The sequence below is a fragment of the Empidonax traillii genome, unplaced genomic scaffold (assembly GCF_003031625.1).
Source record: "Empidonax traillii isolate 1590-97213 ecotype Southwest subspecies unplaced genomic scaffold, ASM303162v1 scaffold173:size850371, whole genome shotgun sequence".
Classification (NCBI taxonomy): Eukaryota; Metazoa; Chordata; class Aves; order Passeriformes; family Tyrannidae; genus Empidonax; species Empidonax traillii.
This window is the reverse complement of record NW_020955366.1, coordinates 726,474-750,501: the sequence shown is the minus strand read 5'-3', so window position 1 is coordinate 750,501 and position 24,028 is coordinate 726,474. Positions and strand designations below refer to the sequence as shown.

Sequence of the window (24,028 nt, the reverse complement as noted above, 5' to 3'; positions counted from 1 at the left end):
ATCAGTATGGCTGTATCTGCACAAAACTGTAGGGTTTTGAGGATGTTTAAGAGGTGTGATATTTTCAGCCATGGAGTATTTCAGATATTTCTTAATTTTCTAGCGAAAGACCTTGGCACTGAAAATTTCTTGTAAGTTCTTTTGAACTCTCTAATAGTTCTGAGTTTGTAAACTATGACAGTGCTTGCAAAGTCAGATTCCAAAATACTTATACAATTCTTAAAAAGCTGGTGCATTTTCTATGGCAAAGTAATTTCTGGTTGAGTGGGCTACGTTCTGTCCCTGGGATGCACACACAGATTTTTCACTGAGGTCAAAGGTGCTCTTTGGTCTCCTCTACCTTTGTGTGAATGCATCAAAAACTGGGAGCTGGGTGAGTGTTCAGTGGAAGGTACTGCCATTTGTAACTCTGAAACCTGTGGCAGACTTGGAGTAACTCAGCTGAACTTGTGCTGCCAGTGAGAGTGTACTTTCTGAAATATTGTTGAACAAAAGTACATTTCTTCCCTTTAGTGAAGAGTTGAATATAAAAGCACTCCAGACTCATCCCTTCTTTCTACAGTACTTCCCCAGTGCAGCAGAACTGTCTTCTAAGGTAACTATCTGCAAGTTATCTATCACATACATCACTGCAAATTAGACTTGTCTAATATTTTAGGAGTCAAGCTGCATTATATCTAGTGCTAGTAACTCTGACACTTTTGTTGTTGTCAAGGATGTTCATGTTTTCAGAGATGCTAACAATCCCAGTCTTTCTTTTTTTCCTTTTCTTTTTTTTTTTTTTTTTTTTTTTAAATTTAATGGGGAACTTGAAAAGGTAAATTATGATATGAGTGAAGCAAAAGGCAAACTCTGCCTCAGGATGGAAAAAAGGGATTTCAATGTTACAGCAAAGCTCACTTTGACTGGAACCAGCTACACTAATACCCTGGAAATAGCACAGACCATGTCCCAGGTTGGTATCTTTCAGAAGGGAATATTCAGGGGGTGGTTGTCAAATACATCTCCTGCTGTGTGAGTTGTTTAGCCCTTGATTTCTCCATTAACTTGAGCAAACTGCAGATTAATTGTGTGTCCAGTGGTATAACCTGCTGCTTGGTTTTATATTTGTTTGCTCCCATAGATGAAGCACATATATAGGATTTATAGGAAATCTGAAAAATAATATATTACAAACTGACCCATTGCCAATTTTTGTTATGCAGCTACCACACATTTCTTTTTCTAAATAAGGAAGAAAAGATGTAACAAGTAGATACTGTTGTTTGTGTTATCTTCTGGATTTATTGTGTAGAGTGGGACTCTGGGTGTTGTAAGAATTATATTGTGAGATGAAAGAGAAAATCAAATTTTATATTAAGCAAAGACTATTGTAAAGGGAACACTCAGTTCCATTGTGTGAAAAGATGACTTACTGTGGAAAAGAAGACAAGTAGAAATGAATAACAATGGGCTTAGAGTATCATTGCATTAAACCTTTAAAAAACACATTCCTAAAACTACACCCTACAAGACTTTATGGTACCAAAATTACACTTAGATTTTTAACTTCTCAGAGAAATTGGGATTTAATGTTTCCTCTCTTTCATTTTTAGCTAAAAATTCTTCCAAGGCAGCTTGTGTTTATGACTGTTTACCAAAAGGGCAACAGGACACGAATGCTGAGGCACATTGCTCTGTGGGATGGCAAAGAGATAAAGGCAACAGGCACTTACACTGGACTCTTCCCAAAGCTGCCTGGAGGTCATGACATTCAGGGTAGGTTTCTTAAGTCTTTTGCCAGTGTTGATAGCAAACTATAAAATAAAACAAACTACATAAATCTGATTTCAAAATGCATGTCCAAATGGTTTCAATCCTGGTTCCAATCTAGGCCTTCTAAGATGTTACATGCTTTAAATTCATTATAATCTGGCTGTTAGAAACCTCCACTTCAGAATACTGTTTCTGCTTTGTGGATATGGAGCATAAAACTTAAATTAACTTTTTAAAACTGTAGTAGACTCTGCTACTCTACTGCATCGGGTACTGAAGGGAGCACTGGCCACACTGGCCACTACTTTGAGGTGTTAATCCCATGTGTTGAGGCTTTGTTATCTGAAAATAGAGAAAATAACTGCATTTACTTATTTGAGATGTTCCTCTGCCAGTGTAAGGTGTTCTCAGCTTCAAACAGATTAATTTCCTGGCTGTTCTTGCTGCTTTGGGTGTAGCTATCAATTTGTGATTACTGCAGGTAACTGCTGTGTAGCTGGTAGATAGGGGGCTCCTGTTTTCACTTGCATGTCCTCATATTGAGCAGAAATCAGCACACTGCAGTCATTTTGGCTGTTGGGAAGGTGGTGTGTGTGTATGAGCAAAGACATTGCTGCTCTGGGAACCAAATATTGCCCTGCTGCCAGTGAGAGAATAGGTCCTATGCCTTTTTCTTTATCAGAAAATGAACAGTCATGATTTGTGTGGGGGGAAATCTGACTTGTTTGCTCTTTTTCCTTGCAGTGGAACTTTTCCATCCTCTCTCCATCCCTTTCCCAAGGCATGCCAGGGTCAACTTATATGCGAAACATTCGGCACGTAATCACCGGGATGATCTTACTGTCCTTTGGAATGAGAAGGACCAGGTACAGGAGCCCAGAGCAAATCAGGAATATCAAATGATTTTTTTTTTTTAAGGTATTAAGCAAGTCAGGGAATTCAAGCAGGAGGCAAACTATCCTCCTTCTTGGATATATAAAAGGCTCTGACTATGGAAGATGAGCAGCTGATATGCTTTTAAAGCAGCGTAGGGGAAAAGAAATAGAACCTAAGACAAATAAGCAAGTGTGAGCACTAGTGTGAGGCTGAAAAGGATGGAGAACCTGTTGCATGGCTAAAATACTGTGTTTGCCCACACAGAAGTGTGACACATACCTGTACTTGGTGTTTTCAGCTTTAGTGATGTAGTAGAAGCTTTTTTGTATTTCACTCTTTCACTTTGCTCTTTATTAGCAAGAATGACAATTATGGCACAGGTGAAACCAGCCTTTGCCTTCTTAAAGTAAGTCAGCATCATTTAAAAAAAATATAAATAGTAAAAAGGACAGAACCAGGAGAACTTGGGGTAGGTTGATTTCCAGGTGTGGTTCAATGGGGACAATTGCTGACTTGCTGCTGACTGTGCTATCTGTATATGTGTATCCGAAATGCAGCACCTTGGCTAAGTACTACATTATTTTCTCAATAATGGAAAGATAGAAGATAATGTGTAAAATACATTAACATACAGAATGTTTTTTCTTGAGTTTTGACTGTGCAAGCTGTGTCTAAGCACTCTGTGGCAGTGCCTAAAGATGAGACCAAAATTAAGCCTCAACGAATTTAAGTGTTGTTCATGGTTTTAGTAAAACACAGAGAATAGTTTTACTTTCACCTGTGCCATGTAACTCAAGTAGCAGGAATGTCCTCATTTGAACATTAATTTCCCTCACTACTTCAAAAAGGAGTTTATTAGGCAGATAATTTGTCTGAGGAAAAGGTACAGGGAAATCTTGCTGGGTGTATGTTTGAGGTCAGTATGTGAGAGGTGTTTGATTTCAGAAATTCCTTTTACATGTCTTGCTGTGGATCAGATATCGGTGTCATCTTCTCTGAAGTTTGGAAGACACCGGACAAACTACAGAGCCACTGTTGCCCACCCCTTTAATTACACCCTGAAGCAACTGGAGATCCATTCCCTGTCAGAAAGAAGGGGCAGAAAGTACAACCAGCAGGTGAGAGCATGAGAAAGGGCTGCAAAATACACACCTGTGGTGCTGTATTTACTGTTAGTGTGCCTTTCATCCCTGAGGATGGCAGAACCAGATATCATCCTGAAAAATGTTAAGAAAACCAAGTGCTACTTTCTCCTTGTGTCCAAACCTCCAGCATTGTTTCTTTTCCTAAGCATAGATGGTTTTGACTGACAGACTTGCACTTTTAGCATTGACCCATTTTGGATGGTAGGAAGCCAGAAGTGCACAGGGGGCAGCCTAGCAGTGAAAATGAGGCGAATTTTCTCCACAAAGAAATGAACGAATCCCTAGTGCACACACTCAAAAACCCTCAAATAAACAACGTGCCATCCAAAAAACCCCACAACACAACTTAACCAGAAAGCCTTTGATACCCCTGTGGAGCAAACATAAATTTTTGAGCTGTATGGAAAATTATAACACAAGTGTGAAAAAAAAAATGCAAGACTAGAAAGATTTTAAAATACAATTATGAGTGCACTTGCAAAGCATATATAGGGAAAAAGAGGAGGAGGAACTCCACAAATCATCCTTAAAGATTAAACACAGTATTTTCTGTCTGAAAATGCACTTCATGAATCAGGACACTCCAGTTGCTGAGGCTGAAGACTTTCTGCTCAATAAGAAGCTGTGCCAAAAGTGCAGTGTTGTTTGTTCATCTGGAGCCCTTTGGTGCTCTCGGGTGGTTTGCACTACGTCTCAAGAATCATATTCAGAGGAATAAATTCTGCTGTAGGGCCATTATTCCAGTGGTGTCGTTATTTGCTGTGCATGACAGACCCCAGGCAGCTTCCAGAGACAGCAGCAAAATACTTGCATTGCCTGGGCTGCAGCAGAGCAGTTTCCCTGTGCTGGTCTCCAGACCCCAGAGCCTGTTGCAGTTTTCATTGTGGTTCTGTTTCTCTCCACTGGATGGGGATCATTCTGCTGGATCTCCCTGCAGCTCTTCTGGTTCAGGTCTTGCTGCTGGACAAACCCTTCTCTTTGGTTTCAGCTGCAGCTGGCAGGGAATGCCGGGCAGCCCACTGACATCCGACTGACCCTGCAGGATCAATCCAAGGTGGACATCGCTGCCTGGGGGGGCTGTGTGACACTCTCTGCAGGCCAGGTACCAATCTTAAGACTCTCAGAAGAGAGGGGTTTGTTTGTTTGTTTGTTTTTCTTCTGCACTTGTTTCCATATGAAGGCCTTTTACTTGAAGCCAACCTTTTCATGTCTGAGAGGAAGAAAAATGAACCCTCTGAAGGATTCTGTTTCAAGTTGCCAGACATGGTTGTATTGGGGCTGCAGCTTTCCCTCAGGACAGACTTGTCAAACCCCTCAGGTCTGCTGGCAGAGATTGAAGCAGTATTTTATGGGTATAGACAGTTCAGGGGTTCTCACAGGGGTGTATTTTTGCCCAGGAAATGCACTGCCCTAGGATATACTGAACATATTTTTTTAAAATTAATTATATGGGTTAATTTTTTCCTCTCTTCCAGCTTCAGAGAATATTAAGTATGGAACACCTGCATGCATGTGGGTCTCTAGAGCTAAGATCAACATTGTTTAATGAATATCTAGATCTGAACTGGGATGACAAAAAAATCAAACACAATTTAACATATGAGGTAAGAGAAGGCAGTTGTAACTGTTAACTCACCATTTTTATGAAAGCTGTTCTTAATAGATGAGAAATTGTTTTGGTTTTTGACATAATGTTGCATGCACTTTAAGAAAGCTTCTGTAGAGTGCCGTTTTCTGTGAAATATCAATATTTTGTTTTACCTTTTACATATTTCTCTACATGGGAAGAAAGATAAATGCAGCATATTAAAGAAAGAAAGAGTTTTTACAAACTAGAGGCCTCACTTGTGCTCTAAATTTGCAAAACTGTTGACTTAATTCTGAAGGATGGGAACCAGAAACAAGGCTGATGATCCAGAACATTGTCAAGTGGAAATGTTATGTCTCGGAAATGTCACATTAAAATCCTGAAGCTACTGGAATAACAAAAGCCAGCACAGGGACAGGATGAGTGGGCACCCAGGAGTGTCTAAGGTCCTGTTGGCATATTTTACTTTGTTTTCTTGGTTCATTGCAGAGGAATCAATTCTTGTATCCTGATAAATTCCAGTTAGAAGCTGTTCTAGAAAACATTTTCCTGACCCCATGCACCAAACAGAAGATTCTGGGTAAAATAGAAACAAACTACTGCTCTTCCCTGGATCATTATGCAAGCTTTGAGTTCTGTGACCTTCCAAATGTAAGTCTCAGATAAACACATTGAACCTACTTCACTTTAAATGTAATTACTGTTTTGGAGACTCATTTTTCCTCAGCTGCAGCTCTTCATACTTCTAATGAACCAAATAAATAAACAGTGTCTTTTGAGGGCCAGAAAGGTTCTGTTTGGCACTGTAGCATATTCTGTAAGCCCTGTTGTGGTTGTGAAGATTGTCACTTCCTCCATGTTCTTTCTTTCCTATTCCTATTTCAAAGGTCTTTTAATTTCATGTTTCTGGAGAATATCAAATCAGGCTCATAAGTGATCGAAAAGGAAACTAGAGAGGAATGAAAGTGCTTTCCTTCCCCTGTGGGTAAATGTTTTGTGGTTTTTATGATTGCTCTGCTGGTAGTGATGGATTTTTGAACCTTAATGTGACCTTTATTTCTATTAAACACATGAATTGAAGACCGATCCATGATCTTCCTTAGGTGCACATTGGACCTCAGGGTTGCCTATAGATATTTACAGCAAACACAAAAATTGAAACTTGCAGTAAATGTCTTCATTTACATAAATGTTTTCAATTCCCAGTGCTAAAACATTTCCAGCAGGTGACACTGTTAGCAACGGGAAACAGAAGCCACATTTTGATGCCTGTGAAAGCTTTTTCCAAGACTAAGGTGTGATAGAGCCTGTTTACAGTGCAAAGAATATGTATGTATGTCACTTCAAAATCAGGTGCCTCTGTATTCTTTTGAATCCTCCTTTTCAAAGGCATCATGGCTTAAGCCCAGCTGGAAATTAAGCACCAAGCAGCTGCTTCCTCAAGCCCTCTCTCTCCCCCCACCAGCCCCACAGAATGGGGAGGAGAATCAAATTAAAGCTTGTAGGTTGAGATAAAAACAGTTTGTTTAATAACTGAAAACAAAGTAAAATACAATAATAATGGTAAATAATAATAATGATAATAAAAAGAGAAAGGAAAAAAAAAAAAAAAACAACCAAGTGATGCACAATGCAGTTGCTCACCACCTGCTTGCTGATGCCAGACCCCCCCTTCTTAAACCCACATCTGCCCTTTCCAGGTAACTCCCACAGTTTATATACTGGGCATGATGTTCTGTGGTGTGGAATATCCCTTTGGTCATTTCAGATCACCTCTCCCAGCTGTGCTCCCTCCCAGTTTCTTTTGTGCACTTCCTCACTGGAAGAAAAAAAGAAGAAGAAGAAAAAAAAAGTCTTTGACTTAAGATAAACAGGACTTAACCTACTGATGTTTTGGTTTTGCTGTCGACATTGTCCTCATTCTGAATCCAAAACACAGTACTGTACCAGCTACTGAGGAGAAATTAACTCTATCCCACTCAAAACCAGGACAATATCCAACCTCCTACGCAACCCCAGCTTTATCAAAATGTCTGGCCAGAGTTGCTGAGAAGCACAGGAGCAAAAAAAAAAAAAAAAAGGATGTTTTAACAAAATATAGTTTCCAACTGTTTATGTAATCTTAGGCTGCAATCACCAAACATGCTTTCTTGTACAACAGAAACTGAAGATGTAACAAAGTGAGACAGTGCCGTGAGGAGGAGGATGTGCTGGTTTCTGAAACGACAAGTTTTGTTCATCTCTTTATTGTGTAATTCCATGAGAATGCTACCATTGTACAACTTCTTACTACTCTATGCAGAGCCCGTTTGTTTGGAAGAATTAAGCTTTAGCACCCTTTTTTTGTGCATACTTAGGTAATTGTTTTATCTGGAAAACACCAGCTCAACAAAGATAACACCATTTTGCAGTCAGAGGGCAGATTCCACCTTGGTGATCACAGGACAGATGAAGGGTTGATTGGAGTATCCATAAAGAATCAGAGCACTGCTGATGTGAAGAACTATTCTATGGAAATTCAAGTGAGTTTTTATTTTGTTTTAGTGCCACTGGGTTTTGGTTTTTAAAGGCCTGCTGCCATCTATCTCCCAAACGGATCAGGTGCAGCCAGTGACTGTAAAACAGTGGGCAGCTTAAAATACTCCTGGTTTCTCTAGTTCTTTTTATAAAGGAGCAATTACACAATGTACATATGATGCTCATCTGAGGCAAATCTCTTCTTTTTACCCTCTGCTTTGCATTTGCTTTTAATTTCCTGTGAAATAAATAAGGTGGAGAAGCTGGTGGTGGAAAGGGACTGAGGCAGAAAAGTAACATGTTCAGCACCATCCAAAATCTTCATTAGAAGGTAGTCATGCTTACACTGCTGCCAGTAAAATTTTGTCCAGGAGTCTTGTGCTATCCAGTCATTCAGCTCCTGAGCCAGTCCCTCTGATGCTTGTGCCTCTCTTAGTGAAACTCCTGCACAGTGCACAAGCTTTGGGAAACACTTCCCTCACCACTCACTGTTTTGTGGGAAGCACTGCTATTTGAGCATCTCCTCTGAACAGTCATTTAATTCTGTATGGTGGCTTTGAATAAATGTTTTTCCTTTATGGCTGCAGTTAAGAGCCTTTGAAGATATTTGGCTGGGCCTGACAGGAACTGCTACTTCCTCATCTGTCCAGAGCCAAATCCTGGTGGAGGGGATTATTGATCCGAAAGAGAAAGTAAAAGTAGCTGCTTCAAAAGGAAAGGAGTGTATTCAGTACTACCTGGGGTATCTGAAAGGTATGTACCTTCCCTGACAATGCTTGTAGGCATATGATTTAGTTTTAAGTAATCCTACAAGGAGCAGGGACCTGCACTTGATGATCCTTATGGGTATCTTCTGACTGGAGCTATTCTGTGATTCCTGGCTGTCATTGCTGTGAAAAGACTGTGTCTCTGGTGCCAAGCTAGCTCAGTTCATGGTGATTCAAGTTATGTCTTTCAGATTAAAAAAAAAAAAAAAAAAAAAAAAACCTGAAACTTAAAACTTGTTACACAAAGGTCAAGCTTGGGAGACACTTTTGTTTCAGTTATGGATTTGCCTTTCCACACTTCTGCAGGGGAATTTCTCACAGGTTCATGGCCTCATTTGTAAGTGCTGTGATGTATCTGAGGTTAGGACCATTAGTTTGTGAATTACTGAAGTCAGGAGTTTGTAACAGTGGTTCAACTCAGCTCTCTCCACCCAGACTCTTCGTACCTTTGCCAACCGTTTCTGTTTATGCTCATCCGTGCTTGGGTAGAAGCGACTTCGGTGTGATGGGTGGACCTGACAAGCTGAGCAGTTTTGAAACATCAAAACAGTGAAGACTAAAGTAGACCGGAATATTTATATTTACATTAATCCAGTATTTCCTTTGCCGTAGCAAATCTGTATTTGCAACTCATTCACAAGCCACGCAGAAGAGAAAGATCAAACACTGACACTGATCTGACTCCTGTTTATCTCTCTTTTTTTTTTCCACAAACACCTAACACACTCAGACATTGATTGATCACCTACCTAAGTAATTAAAAGCTGGCTTTGAAACAATGTCTGTCAGTGTTGTTCCTGTAAATGAAGCGTTGTCTTTTCCTTCCCTAAGGGGATTTGGAAGAAGGAATGGAAGTCAATGCTTGTTCTGATGGGCAGGAGATGGCTGCCATTAACACCCATCTCACCATCAATGGGGAAAGGCAGGAAAACATGGGACAAGTGACTCTATCAGCTGCTAATGGAAGCCTGAGTTTTCTGGCTCATGGATGTGGGGATCCAGTTCTTAAGGCTGAGGTGAGACTCTTGAGTGCCTGTTAACTACAGTGTGGTTTTCCCAGAATATTGTTTAATTTTGTCAGTTTGCTGGAACACCTTCCACGTAGGATTCAGATGTGAGTTTTAGTGAGTAGCCAGGCAAAATGATGTAATCTTTAAACTCATAATAACGTTAATTTCACGTTGATGTGAAAAGTTATCATGGTGAGAATTAAAAAGTTCAGTGATACCCAGAGACAGAAAATAAGGGACCCTCTCCTGAAGCGTGGGTTCTCTGAGGAGGGTAAGTAAACAAAGTGAGAGCAGCAGTAACTGCTCAGTATGTTGGTTACAAAACCAAGATTAGTATTCCTGAATGTGCTTTTACTTCTAATAGGGTTTCACATAGTCTCTGCTTGGATGAGGCTTTTTGAATTTTCATCCTTAGACCTTCTGTTCCCATGTCTATCCATTGAAGAGGGCAGAAGCAACTCCCCCTGAGAAATGGGAGGCCACTGTGGAAATTTGCTGGCATTTAAACTAGTACAAACTTTGAGTGATTTGGACCCCGCACAAGCAGTTTTTAGTCATAAATTCAAGGTTTTTATTAATCTTCTCACAGCACAAGCTTATTGAAATTGGGAGTCTTTTGAAAGCCAAACTGATGGAAAAGATAAAGAAGTTTGATGGATACATGTGGAGATTCAGGAGATCAGTAAGTATCTGTACATATCTGAGAAAACACCATGAGCTTTTCATGCAGTGTTAATTAAAATCATTACATTGCCTGCAGTTGTTTTGTTTTGCTCAAACATTTAAATGATTACTCCTGTGCTGACCTGTAACTCAGACAAAAAGTGTGTTTCATGCGGAGATCTTGTATCTCCACACCAACACCGAGCAGTCAGAATTGCCTCACAATGGAATCAAAGCTTTGCGTGAGATCAGTATGTATTTTGATATTGCTCGTTTTTTGGGAACCACTGTAGGTGCAGCAAGTTGGTTTCCTGTCTGAAGCAGCTGGCTGGCCTTCCACAGCCTTGCAGATGGCAGCAGGATTCCTGCACAGCGGGGGCAGAGCTGTCGCCCAGGCGTGGAAGCAAAGCGGAATTGGGCACATCCTGAGGAACAAGGTCCCACTTTACCTGGATAAAGTTCAAGGTGTTGTCCAGCAAATGCAGAATGAATTGCAAAGTAAGCGAAACTGTGCAAAGCGAGGAGAAGAAGGTCAATGTCAGTGCAGGGCAAGCCAGACTTGACTATAAACTATAAAATATGCTGACAGCATAAAGGTTTCTATTTTGATCTGGTGAAAAGTGCTGACCTTGGCTCTTGGTGTACAGAGTGGGAGCCTTGATGCAATAAGCCCTAAATAAGCTCTCTGTGAGACCTTTCTAATGAAATCAGTGATGAGACACTCTCTGGGTCACAGGAGGCCGAGTTCAGTCGGATGAGAACAGAGCCCTAATTCCTAAGCTGAAGTATTTCTGCTAACAGTTCCCTGGCAAGCCTTTCCTCCCAAAGGGCTGTTCATATCCATCCTTGAGTTTTGAATGCTTGTACTAATCGGATTTCACTTGATCTGTTTTTTTTTAAGCCTATCCACTAGTCTCTAATTTACTGTTGAGCTGGACTGTGGCCCATCCTGAAACCTTTGAGTTTCAGCTGTAATTAGCTGTAAGAACCTTCAGTTCTCACAAGAGTAAAACCTCACTTTGGGCCACTTAACTCTAGGCTCTTTTCACTCAAAAGCTGGGTTTAGTTGACATACCATGTTCGAAATCATCTGTGACCAACCTGTCCTGTTACTAATCAGATGCAGTTTGTGCAGTACTCTGGTGGCATATTGCAAAGCATTCCTCACATGTCTTTTGGACAGTGGCAGGGTCCAAAAGTCCATTAAGGGGCTCAAGGTTAGAGCTAAATACCTCTTTCAGTTTCTGCTAACACTGGGTCCACACAGACAGCTGTGCAATATTCCCAAACTGCCATGAAAAAAGCGCCCCCTCTTCCTGTTTTGTGTGTCCCCCTTCCCTTATCCTGAAGTTGTGAGGAAACAAGCAAACAAACAAGCAAACAAACAAGCAAACAAAGCCACTTTGCACCACACCAGCTAAGGTTTGTTCCATTAATGTGTTTGCTTCAGAGCCACTAGCAACTTTGAAGGATGCCTACTATGATGTGACCTTGAAGCCACTGGATGAGGTCTGGAAAGAGAAGACAGAAGAGTACATGAAGAAAATCCAGGCTTTTTTACCCAATATTGTAAAAGATGCGTGGCTAATGGAGCCAATCCAGCTGGCATTAAAGGTTGTGAAAGCAGCCTTGGATATGGTTGGTATAACTCAGTTCTGCATTTTTAATGATTTGTAAGACAAGGCCTACAAATTTAAGTCTCAGTTTTGAACTATGGATACACAAAAATGGTTAACTATTTTGTTTATGGAAACAGTCCAGTTGTCTTTACACGTAACAAACTTGTGCACAGCTAACTTACTGTTCTTGCAGTATTTGTCCTGGTTTGAAAGCAGTACTTTTCCAGCTGGAGGAGAGGTTGTTTTACTAGTTCTGGTTGAAAGCACAGCAGCAGTCATCTGTCATTCACGTAGCTTTTACTTTTCTTCATAGAGGATGAATTGTGATTCCAGCAAACAATGTACAGATTTGGGCTCTTCCGGTTGAAATGAACAGCATAAAATATATCATGCCAACTTATATTAACAAAGATACCAATCCTTTGCAAGATACTGAAGTGCATTAACTCAGTGAAGTATTGGTATACTTTAAGTAAGGCTATGTAGGAAGAATATATTTCTGTCCATTATTTGTTGCTGTTGTGAGTAGAGCCTGCCTCTGGATATTAACCTTTAAATGACAAGATGCTGCAAGGCAAGTGACAAATGCGAGAGACTAAAGTGCTGTTTCACTGACTGTTGATTTAAAACTCCTTAGCAAGTATTGACCCTGCCCTGAAGCCATACTGAAGTCGGTTTTGTAATTTCCTCTTCTGACTCTCCAACAGACCACACAGCAGATGTTCGGGTGGGCAGAGGCCACATTTTCCAGAGCTGTGAGCAAGATCCGGAAGCCCTTGCTCAACCTGTACAGCTTTTCAGCCAGGTAACTGGTGTTCCTGCAGGATCCCTGCTGCTGGGGCTGCTCTAAATGGATATGTGCATTGTAGTCTTCCTATCAGTTTGTAGGCTGAGGGTTCTGGACAGACACCCAACCACTCCTTGCTTTGGGCACAAGACACCCTAATGTTCACTTCTGTTGACTGCCTTTCAACAGGAGCTACTGGGCAGCAAACACAACAGTAATAACTGATAACTGGCCTGTTATGGCCTTGGGCAGTGCAGCTGTTGGCCAGTGTGGGGCTGTTCTAACCAGACTACAGTTCTTATGAATTTTTCACTTCCACATTTCTTACAATAAAGCAACAGCATGTCATCAGTTGAGCAGATAAGGGCTCCTGCTGTTTTGTTTGCATTCCACAGGAACTGCTCCGTGGCAATAAAGCTGCCAGTACTGCCCAAAGGAGACAACTCCCTACAGCTGGCAAATGTTCCTACTTACCTCATTGGAGAGAAACTAATGAGGCCTCTGCAGGACCTCTACAAAATCAACATCCTTGCAGAGTATTACAGGCTCAAAAGGAGGATGGTGGAGAGTCCCTTCGAATGTAAGCCCTTTCAAAGTGCTGCTTTGTTTTGTAGCTGGGTCTACCTCCACTTGGTGCTATATGTGAAAAATCATACTTGGCATAGTACTTCACTATGGATAGTTGCTAATTAATAATTATCAACTTTATACAGTCTTTTCTGTAAGACACTAATGGTATGTATAATATCAACACTCTGGGCAAAGCTGACATGCAGTAACACTCCTCTGCTTAATATTCATGCAAATTTTCCAATTCTTTACACTTCATACTCTTGAAACTAGAAATCAGCAGGTGCTGTTTATCTGTCTTATCCACATGCCCTTGTGAGTTGGTACTATGGCTCAATGCCAGTCATACCCAAGGCTGTGTCCTGGCATGGAGTCTTTGAAACTGGTCATCTCACCTCTGTTGACTCCGGGATGGGAAAACTTAGCCCTACCAAAACTTCAGAGACAGTATTGCCAGTAAAAGCCTTGCTAAATGCTAAAAAACTGCATTAACAGTCCCAACTGTCCCTTAGAGAGAATGTTTTTTCCAGAAAGAGCTGTTTTTAATGGTCTCCTCCTACTAGACTTATAGGCATAAAGAGGGCTGTGAAAGTTGGTCCTGGTGACCAAATAATCTAAGTGATGTATCAGCAGGGACTGCAGCTCTGTTTGATGCTCTAGTTTGGAAGGGCAGTTTCTGGAGACAGTTAACACTCATGCTGGTTTCTGCATAAGAATGTCTGAAGTGTAGGGTATATGTGTGTGCTTACAAAAAGCAAGTTTACAAGTAGCACGACAATAAACCCAGCTGAGCTTTGAATCCCAATTCATGCTTCTCAAGGTTTCAGGACACCCAGGTAAATCTATAATGAAAAATAAATCATTAAATTGCTTTGTTTCTGGTAAAATTTTTGTTGCAGACCAACTACAGTGTAACTAACTAAAATGTGAATGTAGTAATGTCCATGTAGTAATAATAACTCGAGAAATTATTTTAAGAGCATGCCAGCCAAAAGCTGTGTGTTGCAGTATGCACAGCACTTACTGCTCTGTGGGAAACTCACTGATGTTTCTTCTGAAATCTCTAGATCATGCTCTGTTAGTGGGGACCAAGCATCTTGTGACTTTTGATGGAAAAATTTATGATTTGGCATCAAAGTGCAGTGTACTTCTTGCCAAGGATTTCGTTCACAATGCTTTCACTGTAATACTGAGTGAGGAAACCAGGAACTCAAGATCACTGTATGTGGAGATGAACCAGACTGTGATCAGTATCCACCCAAGACTGAAGGTAGGAGGAGCAAGTCAAACATTCTTCATTTTCAGAGCAGAAATTATCTTAAACCAGCAACAACAAAAAAAGCTTTCCAAATATTAATCCCCAAAACATAGATGAGAACAGCTCTCAGACAAGTGCTTTAAATTAACCACTTCTTGATCAAAAAACACATCTCCAAAACAAAGCCCATTTAAAGCAAGGGCTGCATCTTTGCTCTCTGCATACTAAAGGAAATTTTCAGCGTTTCTCTTAGATCATGTCAGAGAGTTCTAGAGATCAAACTCAGCCTGGAGCCTTGGGGCACCTGGGAGGCTTTGTGCTGTCTGCTCTTTTGGAAGTTTAACACAACCCCCTTCTTATTCCCTGATTCTGGGCTAAGTTGGCCCCCCGAGCTTGCCTGTTGTTGAACTTTAACAGTGACAGATTTGAAACTGCATTTTCATTTTAAAACAGATCTCCAAGATGTTCTCCTTTACGGAAGAGAACTGCCAAGTAATGGATAAATCACTTGAAAAGAATACTACTAATTCAAGGAGAGAAACCAACAAAATAGAAATATCTAATCAGAAAGGAGTTTCTCTATCTTGTAACTTTCAGTATGATCTCTGTACTGTCACTCTAGCTGGGTGGCACCATGGTGAGTACCAATCAGCCTTTGTCAGCTCTTAGTCATTTTTTTATCTCTCTATATTATTACCTCCTGTAGTACCAGAATCTGCATTGTCTTTCATTTCTTTTTCCCCTCTTCATTCATGCACACCTTGGAAATGGCCCTAGGCATTCCCTGTAATTGCTAAACAGAGCATGGATCATTCCAGGGAGAACAGTGAGTGGTTATGAGTTACTGATGATTCAGTGTAATAAAGCAGACATATGCAATGCAGTCAGCCCAGCCCCAAATCCTGGATGAGAATCACTGCTTTAGAAATGGCTTAGCTTGTCAGATCTGCAAGAAAACTACAGAGGGAGGCCTAAAACCTTACAGGGTTTTTGGTATATGTGGAATGCATTCCTATCCATGTGCCCCACACTATTCTAAAACTTGCACTCCCAAGACAAGCAGAGGATAGATCTGATGCCTTGGTGTGGTCAGGAGAAACACATGACCAGCTAGGACAAGAGATGGCAAGGCAGGGTGGGGAAAATCCAGAATGGCTATCTGGCCATACCTTCTCTTTTCCATGTTAGAGCTGAGTGCTGCTGTACAGAATAACTGGAGCCCAGAGACAGCTTCTGTAACTTTCCTGCATCTCCTCCTGACAACTACTATGTTACCCCATTTCAATTTCATCCCAGGTATCTCAGCTGGGCTTTTTGGTACCAATGACAATGAAGCTGGAAATGAATGGATGCTTCCTAATGGCTCCTTCACTGACAACGTGCAGGAGTTCACACAGAGCTGGCAGGTAAGGAGCTCAAGGGCTTCTCAAGGGCTCACCAGAGATGCTGAGCACAAAGAGCAGTGTATGACATGCTGGTTGGCTTAGAAAACCAGTAGCACGCTGTACTGAAACTGTTTTCCCCTTGTTTAACCAGGGAAAAGTTTGCACATTTTTGCTACAAACTGTTCAAGAAGAACAGGTTTTTTTTTTCTTTTTTTTTCCCCCCCTGTTCTTCCTCCTTTACACCTTATCAATAAATACAACTAGTTACAAGAAACTAATGAATTTGTTCTCTATCTCTGTACCACTGTGACTTTTTTGGAGGTTTAGCTGCTACTGTCAATTACTGACTTGCATAAAAGGACTTCCTATAACTATCACAAATAAATGTTGTAACACCTTCACCACTAGCATTACACTTCTGCTTAATTTATGTTCTCCATCATCAGCTGAAAATAATCCAAATACACAAATGTGCAGGTGTATATACCCTTTTGTGAAGGTAACCCAGCAAGAAAAGTAGCCTTAACATCTCTCAAGCCATGTTGACGAGATACTCTAAATCCCTTCCAAGCCTAATTTTTAGAATCTAATACCCAAAAGAAAAGGAACCAGCATCTTATTACTACAAAGGTTTTGTGACTCTTCTCTTTACCTTCTCTGCCAGAAGCTGTGTGAGTCCTGGGAACAGAAATTCTATTTTCAGCTTTACATCAGTACTTTACTGTAGAAGAGAGAGTTGCTTCAAGTATCTTCTTGCTATTGCAGAGATACAGTTAACAAGCTTTCAGTCTATGTATATGTTAATAATAGGGCAGGATCACAATGTGACTGACCATAGGTATCATTTTCTTAATTGCTGTAACTATTAACTTCTAATACACTCATAAAAATGTAAACCTATGCAGAGACATTGAACTAAATCAATACATAAGGAAATTAGTGTCATAAACAAGCTGGGCAGCCACGTGTATGTCCTGATTCAGGATCAGAATGGCTACACTTGCACTACTGATTGGTGCAGTTTATTTGTAGGCTGAGGCAGCTTTGCAGTGCAAGAATGTACAGGAGACTCTGGCTGACCCCTGTGCTGGTCACTGTCATAACCCCTTCAGAAAAAAAAATAACAAAAAGACTGACTTACCACTGCACTGAAGCAAGGGCCAGCAATGCAAGAGTGCTAAGTCAGGAGTTCCTGCAAAGTCTTAGGAAGTTTTCTCAAGATAGGAAGAGATGATAGGGTGGAAATAACCCAGTCCCAACAGGCTATAGTGTACTCAGCTCTGCTGGTCAAATGGAGCATGAAAAAAATCCTTCCTGACCAAAAGTTTTAGCTCAGCAATTTGTGATACAGAAAGTGAAAGCAGTCAGGTTAAATCTGGCCAGGTATTGAAGCCTGAAATAAAAGCATTGCTGGAGTCACCTCACCCTGAACTGCGAACTCTGGCTGGCAACTCGCTCCCTGGAGACTGACCTTCCTTCCAGCAAATTTCCAGTGTCATGAGGCCAGGGCTGCACAACAGCAGGAGGCAAAGCAGGAGCCTGCAAGGTCTGGCTCCTGCAGGATGAGGGTTATCACAGATTAAACTGCCAGTTCATTTTTATAAAAACTAAAAATCACTAAAATTTACACTTAATTAAAGAACTTTTTGGTTGGTTTGGGGTTTTGTTTGTTTGTTTGTTTTAGTTTTTTGTTTGGGAGTTTTTGTTTGAGTTGAGTTTTTTTTAAAGGCTTCTTTACCTATGAATAACCCAGCAAGGAGAGGAAGATATTGTTTTTTTCTGCATTAAAAAGATCTAGTAAAAGCACATCTTTGACCTGTCAGATCTATATAATAAGAGAACTAGCCAACTGCCTGCTGTGGCAGCAGCTACACACCCAAATCCCTCAGTGCACAACAGAATCAAGAGAAAAAGGAAACAATGTCTAATCTGTAACCTTAGTTATCTCTCAGTATTATTGAACAATATGTGTTAGAGCAGCATACTGAGCTGCCCATATCTTCCTTTAAACCAGCTCACATTGGAAATCTGAAGAATTCACCCTAACCTGATGTATTAAAAAACAAAGCCCCCCAACTGCAGTAATTCTGCTTTCCCAGGTGAACACGTGCAGTCTTGGACCGAAGAAAGAGAAGCCATGTCCAATTACAGGCAAGCAAAACATCTGCAAAGTGTTTTTTGAAGAACCACATTCACTTCTTAGGAACTGCTTCAAAGTTGTAAGTAGAACTTCAGCCATGAAGGACTGTCTGAATCACCCCCGTGTCAAGGGACACATAACCCTTGCAAGGATGTAGTTCAGTCACAGATAACTTTAGAATAATCAGAACTTTAGAATAATCAGAACAGTAATACAAACAGAAAAAAAAAAAAAAAAAGCTGTTATTATCACCATACATATAAATTGAGGTCCTTGACATCCACAGAGCATGATTGCACCACTCTTTAGGATACAAGTCTAGAATTTGGAAATAGAAACAACTCCCTCAATGTTAGGAAGGGAATAATGGTTTATGAATAGCCCTAACGAGGCAGGGGGGAGGGAGACCCAAATCAAACCTTTGGGTCCACCTGCAGGTGCCCCCTGTTCCCCTAAACAATCCCTTTGTGTTAAGGTGGACCCCGAGCCCTTCTACACCATGTGCACACAGGACACCTGTGAGTCCCCGGCCCTGGGGGCTGCCTGCAGCTCAGCAGCAGCTTTTGTTCATCTGTGCAACCGGAATTTTGTCCCTGTGGAAATCCCTCCGCAGTGGTGAGTTTCATTTCTTTCCCCCCCCTGAAAATTCTGACTGCATTGCTCTAGTACTTACATGTCTGTCATTCAAGAATGCATGGGAAAATAAAATGAATCTGAATCCAGTTAATCTGACCATGGGCATAAGCAAAACTCAGTCTACTCCTGGAAACATTATTCTTGCTCCTTGGCTATCTTCCCTTCCTGTTGTTCCCTCACCAGCACACCAGAGCCCATCCACTTCAATCTCTTATAGAAACTTCTACATATGAATATGAAATACAAAGACACATTTTGTTAAATTTGAGTCTGAATATCCAGTTGAAAATAGAGTTTAAGAATGGCTTGGGAGTTGAATGTTGAAGTCAGCTAGTGCTGCTGGTTTACATTATCCCATTTCTGAAGAAAGGGATTGGAATGAAGGTGGATCACAAGCTCAGTTAACAATAACATGCTATTAAAGCATGCTCTTAAACAAGCAAAGTACACTGGGGATGTATACATGAATAAACATATTTAAGATAAGAAATAATTCTCTACTTGTCTTATGCATCCCGTTTCGGACACCATGTTTTACTTAAATTGTGAACCAGTTGAGAATAGTCATGGAGAAGAAACTGAAGGGCTGAGGCTTAACATGAGCCAAGTCTCTAAATATGTAAACACACTAAAGAGAAGGAAGTGTAACAGACCAAACTACAGCACGGGAGAGTTGGGTTTGACACAGTGAAGAGTCTGTAGTGGCCAGTCCAGTCACGCACAGTAACCGAGAGCCAGCCGCGGTCAAAGAACCAAAGTATCTGTCTGGAGTAACCACCTCTGCACCACTCCCTATAAATTCACTCCTGTCAAGGAGTGTCATAAATGTATTTGATGCTATTTTTCCCTTCACAGATTTCTTGTAATTCAGTGTAACAACAGGTTGCATTACATGTCACTTGTACTTACTAACCACTTACCTGGATTTCATCTCTTCTTCATTTCAGCTTGAGCCAGTTCTGAATGGCACATACCAACCCTTGGAGATGGAAGAACCCTTTCAGCACTCAAAAATAGAACTTATTTTACGTAGACAAGCTAGAGGCAGGACAACAATAGCAGTGCAAATGCATTAGTTAGACAATGAATATAATGAAGCACATATAGTATAACAGGAAAGCTTTCCACCCAGAACCGCTGAGGGCAAGACAGATTATTTCAGTATACTGACAAGAAACTATAATCAACCATAAGAAATTGAACATAGTAGTATCAGTTACTTTAAAAGAATTCTCCCATTCAGTGGCAGAATTGTGTCTCCACAAGCCTTGAATCATAGCACAAATACAAAAGCTGACAAGAGGTGTCTTCCAGCTCAGATCAGTATAGGTGGAATACTTTGTGAAAGCAGCATTATCAGCTTTGAGTCAGCACAGATGATGACTTCTTTTTTCTCCAGAAATGAAACTCTGCTGTTCAGTGGTTCTGGACAAAGTTATCTTTTTTTTTTTTTTTTTTTTTTTTTTTTTTTTTTTTTTTTTTTTTTTTTTTTTTTTTTTTTTTTTTTTTTTTTTTTTTTTTCCAGGGAAGTGCTTCAACACACAAGAGCTACAGTAGAAATAAGATGGTTAAATAATTGAAAGCACTTAACAATTTTCTCGTTTTCACGCTGGTTGATGTTTCCCTTACTAATGTGTACGCTGTTAAATGAGAAACACCCTTCTTGGTATCTGTGTACCAGTTCTACCTCCTCCCTTTGTGCCTTTAGAACCCCTTTCTCAGAAATCACTTGATGTGTTGGGAAAGGGTGACTGATACCTATCCTGCCCATGAAGTAGCCTTAAGGTGTTATAGCTACTGTTGTGTGAAAGTGTCTTATCTGTGAAATCACTTTCTATATTTTAAGTCTAATGATTAAAGAAATGCATTACCTTTCTGCACACAGTACCTGGAAGGCAGCTATTCTTCAGCAGAATGTTAACACTGCAAAATCCTTCCCATGCCTTTCCATAACATGCAAACATTGAAATAATGGGGTTCTGAACTAGGAGATAATGCTAATAAACATTTGACTTCCTTAATATTGCTGGAGTACATTTTTATTGATTATTCATAAGAATATAAACCTGTACTGATCTACAGAGCTGGAACTGGCTGGGTTTGAATGGCTCGCAGACAAACCCAGCACTGGCCTCTCTTACCTCGTGGATGCTGCTTTCAGCCACACTCTCTTCCTGACCACTTGACTCCCCAGTGTGATACAAATTCTAAATAAAACATGATCCCCACACTAGTCTGGAAAAACCCTGCACTTGTTAGGATTGCCACACACATCAGATGCTGCTGTATAAAAACAGAAATCAAGTCTTCCTCTGTAGTAATTTTATAACTGCACCCTTACGGAGGTGTTCTGTAATGAAGCCAAAATTGTATGAAATATTTCTGGAAGTTAAAGAGTATTTATAGCAGTTAGTCATTCAAAAAAATGCATCATCTGCTCCCCAGTCACTGAATGTCATTTCACTCCCCAGCTAAGCACACCGAGTACCTTTGAAAAAATCCTGAGGTGACAGTTGCAAGAACGAAGTAAGACAAAGCACGTAGAGGAAAAGATTCAGAAAAGCTCAGTCAGCAATAAAGAGAAGTTTAACTAAATGTTAACTGCAGACAGCAGTTGGATGTCTGACAGATCGAGCTGGATGCAGACACCAGGTCTCCTACAAGCTGCATTTAACTTATCACCATAGATAAACATGCCATTTCACACGGAATAAACATTTTAAACTACAGGCACTGCCCTCAGCTGTTGCTGGTTATCTCTGAGCTGTCCTCAGGTTATGCCTTTCATGTCTAGATCCGATCCAGCCCTCCCTAAATACAATCCAACCCTACATCAACACAACTCTTCAAATGCATTCCGTAAATATGCATCACTGCCAGATGGCAAGGCATGCTTTAATTCTGCTGTAAATTCACTGATGCTGGCAAGGGTGCAGGAGTTTTAACTGTTCATTTCCAGGGCTTTAGCTCTTTATTACCAGGGTTTTACTGCCTGGTTAGAAAGCATAACAAGGTAAACATATTTGGAACAAACTACAGATTCCTGGCATAAGAAGCATTCAGATGGAAAACTATCCTCAGGTAAGAACAGTTGCCAGTCAGCATGCTGACCATGTGGATCATTTCTGAAAGGTTGCAGCATTCCACAAGTTAATTTTTTTTTCCAGGATTAAAAGCAGTAAATAAACCCAGGCTATCAAAATTCTGTATCTCTGTGTATTTTGGTATTACATGAGCAGGGCCTCAGAGCACAGGACTTCCATTATCCTACTGTCTCTGATGTGGTCTGGCTTGGAATACCAAACTCAAGGCTGGGAATTGCACTCTGAAACTCAGTCCTTCATCTGCAAAGATCTCAAATCTGTAAAGGACACTATTTAATTTCCACATGCTTTGAAAACATAACCTCACAGTTAAAAAATTCAGTTATTATCCCTTGATTCTCATCTTAAATTGTAGAGTGTTCAATAAAAAAAAATCACCTTCTCTTCCTACATGCATTCCCAATTAACATAGCTATATTCCTGGACAACACAGTCCCAAAACACAAAGCTATTCCACACAGATAATGCAATATACTCTTCAGAATTCAAGCTCTCTTTAGACGAGAGGGAAAATAAATAGCAGTAACATTTCTTCTTTTTAAAGGCTTTTTGATGTCATACAAGTATTTGCATCTTGGAGAACGTATCCCAGGGAATCCTGCATCATGCCTTTTCAGTTTATTTCACTTCAGTGGAACACAGGGGTCATTATGTACCACTTTCAGTATTTCAGAAACCAGAGAGGTTTTTAAGTACAAGACTCTGCTTTATGGTTACCAAGAGACATCTGTCTTACAAGTGGAGTTTACTGACATGGTCATTACTGAAAGAGAAAATACAGGCAAAGGTGTTATTTCCAACCACAACCGAAATAGACTGACACACATTTTGCCTTTGTTCCAGGTACTGAGTTCACCCTGGTAACACGAGTTCTTTGCAGCCCTTGTTGCCAAGAACACCCACCCCGCTGCAGGAATGACTCCCTCAACACATGCTCCTAGAAGCAACAAACACAGAAACATGGAGCATTCCCAACAGCATGGACATCTTGCTCCAAACATCAAACAGGTGTTTCTCAAATCTGTTGGTGTAAAAAGGAACGGTGGAAGACATGAACATTGCAGTTATTATCAGATAAGCACTGATCCCTACACTTGACTCCAAGTCTAACTTTTCACTTTTGTTTACTGCAAGAGTAACTGGTGGCTGGCTGAAACCACAAACACCCAGAAAAGTCTGATGTTCTACACCAAGAAAGTACATTTCCAGTTATTTCAGGCAGAAGAAACAGTATCTAGGGGATGACTCTCTGCAAATCTTCCACTTCAAGGCTCCACATATCCTTATGTACGGGGTTTTCAGAGAGATCTGTCATCTTTATTGCTCGAAGAACAGGCTCAGGACTGCAGGACCGCACCACACCCATCACCATTACATACTTCCCTAAAAAACAAGCAAGCGCGAAATTTAATTAACCTTTGCATTTTCATTTTAATTCATAACACAAATTATTTCAAGAGAGTTAAACACTGTGAACTGACGCTGCTGATACTTGCAAGAAAACTCAAGGCATGATGAAGACTGCCTAGAACTAAATTTTAGGAAAAAAAGGCCTCATTATCTGTAAAGCCACTTTTACAGTAGATTTGAGTGGATTTTCATGTACAACAGAAGCCAAACAAGCACACAATGTGTCCCTCTAGTGCATAAGTGGGCGGAGGGCAATCGAGAAGACTGAAAATTTACGCCAAGTGCCTGTTTTGTGCCACAACTCCTGCGGCGCTGAAGTCCCAACACTTCACCAGTGGAACTGACGCTACTCGAGAGGGGCAGAAGAAAGAAAAATGGGGGAGGGAGGGGGGGGGGAAGGAATTCCTGTCCTTGTTTCCTGGGGTCCCGCGAGGTGAGCGACACCTCCCAGGGGCCGGGATGTGCCGGGCTCGGCTGGCGCAGGCCCGGGCAGGGAAAGCGCCGCTCGGGGGGGGTGTTCCCGCCGCCCCCGGTACCTGCGCTGAGGCACGGCCGGCCCTGCGGCACCTGCTCCACGCCCAGCACGGTGAAGGCGCCGGTGCCGTCCCGCAGCCGGGCCGAGCCGCCGCGGGCTCCGCGCTGCACCTCCAGCACCGTGCCCTGCATCCACACGGCCCGCAGCGCCAGCGGCGCCCGGCCCGCCCGCCACAGCAGCCACGTCCCGCCCGCGCCCCGCTCCGCCCGCCGCAGCTGGGCCGACAGCACCTTCACCGGCGGGCCCGCCGCCTCCCCGGCCAT

General features: G+C 41.3%; 2 protein-coding genes across 2 annotated transcripts in view; one reads left to right on the top strand and one right to left on the bottom strand.

Moving 5' to 3' along the window:
• Positions 1-20,170, top strand: part of LOC114058465 — a 34,422-nt gene extending 14,252 nt beyond the window's left edge. Inside the window, exons 19-40 of the mRNA XM_027885843.1 lie at positions 514-595; positions 818-955; positions 1,596-1,758; positions 2,500-2,621; positions 3,609-3,749; positions 4,765-4,878; positions 5,252-5,380; positions 5,854-6,015; positions 7,722-7,886; positions 8,469-8,634; positions 9,480-9,664; positions 10,248-10,340; positions 10,615-10,819; positions 11,772-11,959; positions 12,648-12,745; positions 13,123-13,307; positions 14,365-14,567; positions 15,009-15,192; positions 15,852-15,961; positions 18,040-18,159; positions 18,556-18,695; positions 19,664-20,170. Coding sequence (XP_027741644.1) covers positions 514-595; positions 818-955; positions 1,596-1,758; positions 2,500-2,621; positions 3,609-3,749; positions 4,765-4,878; positions 5,252-5,380; positions 5,854-6,015; positions 7,722-7,886; positions 8,469-8,634; positions 9,480-9,664; positions 10,248-10,340; positions 10,615-10,819; positions 11,772-11,959; positions 12,648-12,745; positions 13,123-13,307; positions 14,365-14,567; positions 15,009-15,192; positions 15,852-15,961; positions 18,040-18,159; positions 18,556-18,695; positions 19,664-19,679 — 3,109 coding nt within the window. The 3' untranslated portion in view covers positions 19,680-20,170. The remainder of the gene's footprint in view (positions 1-513; positions 596-817; positions 956-1,595; positions 1,759-2,499; positions 2,622-3,608; positions 3,750-4,764; positions 4,879-5,251; positions 5,381-5,853; positions 6,016-7,721; positions 7,887-8,468; positions 8,635-9,479; positions 9,665-10,247; positions 10,341-10,614; positions 10,820-11,771; positions 11,960-12,647; positions 12,746-13,122; positions 13,308-14,364; positions 14,568-15,008; positions 15,193-15,851; positions 15,962-18,039; positions 18,160-18,555; positions 18,696-19,663) is intronic.
• A 2,255-nt stretch (positions 20,171-22,425) lies between these two features.
• On the bottom strand, positions 22,426-24,028 carry RMI2 (RecQ mediated genome instability 2). Its single transcript, XM_027885850.1, has 2 exons — positions 23,767-24,028; positions 22,426-23,203 (listed from the first exon to the last, which is right to left on the bottom strand). Exons 1-2 carry the CDS (start codon positions 24,026-24,028, stop codon positions 23,055-23,057), a joined length of 411 nt encoding a protein of 136 aa, XP_027741651.1. The 3' UTR covers positions 22,426-23,054.

Coding starts and splice junctions, on each gene's coding strand:
- RMI2 (XM_027885850.1), bottom strand. CDS start 24,028: ATGGCCGGGGAGGCGGCGGGCCCGCCGGTGAAGGTGCTGTCGGCCCAG. Junction 23,204..23,766: donor CCGGCCGTGCCTCAGCGCAG/GTACCGGGGGCG, acceptor CTTGTTTTTTAG/GGAAGTATGTAATGGTGATG.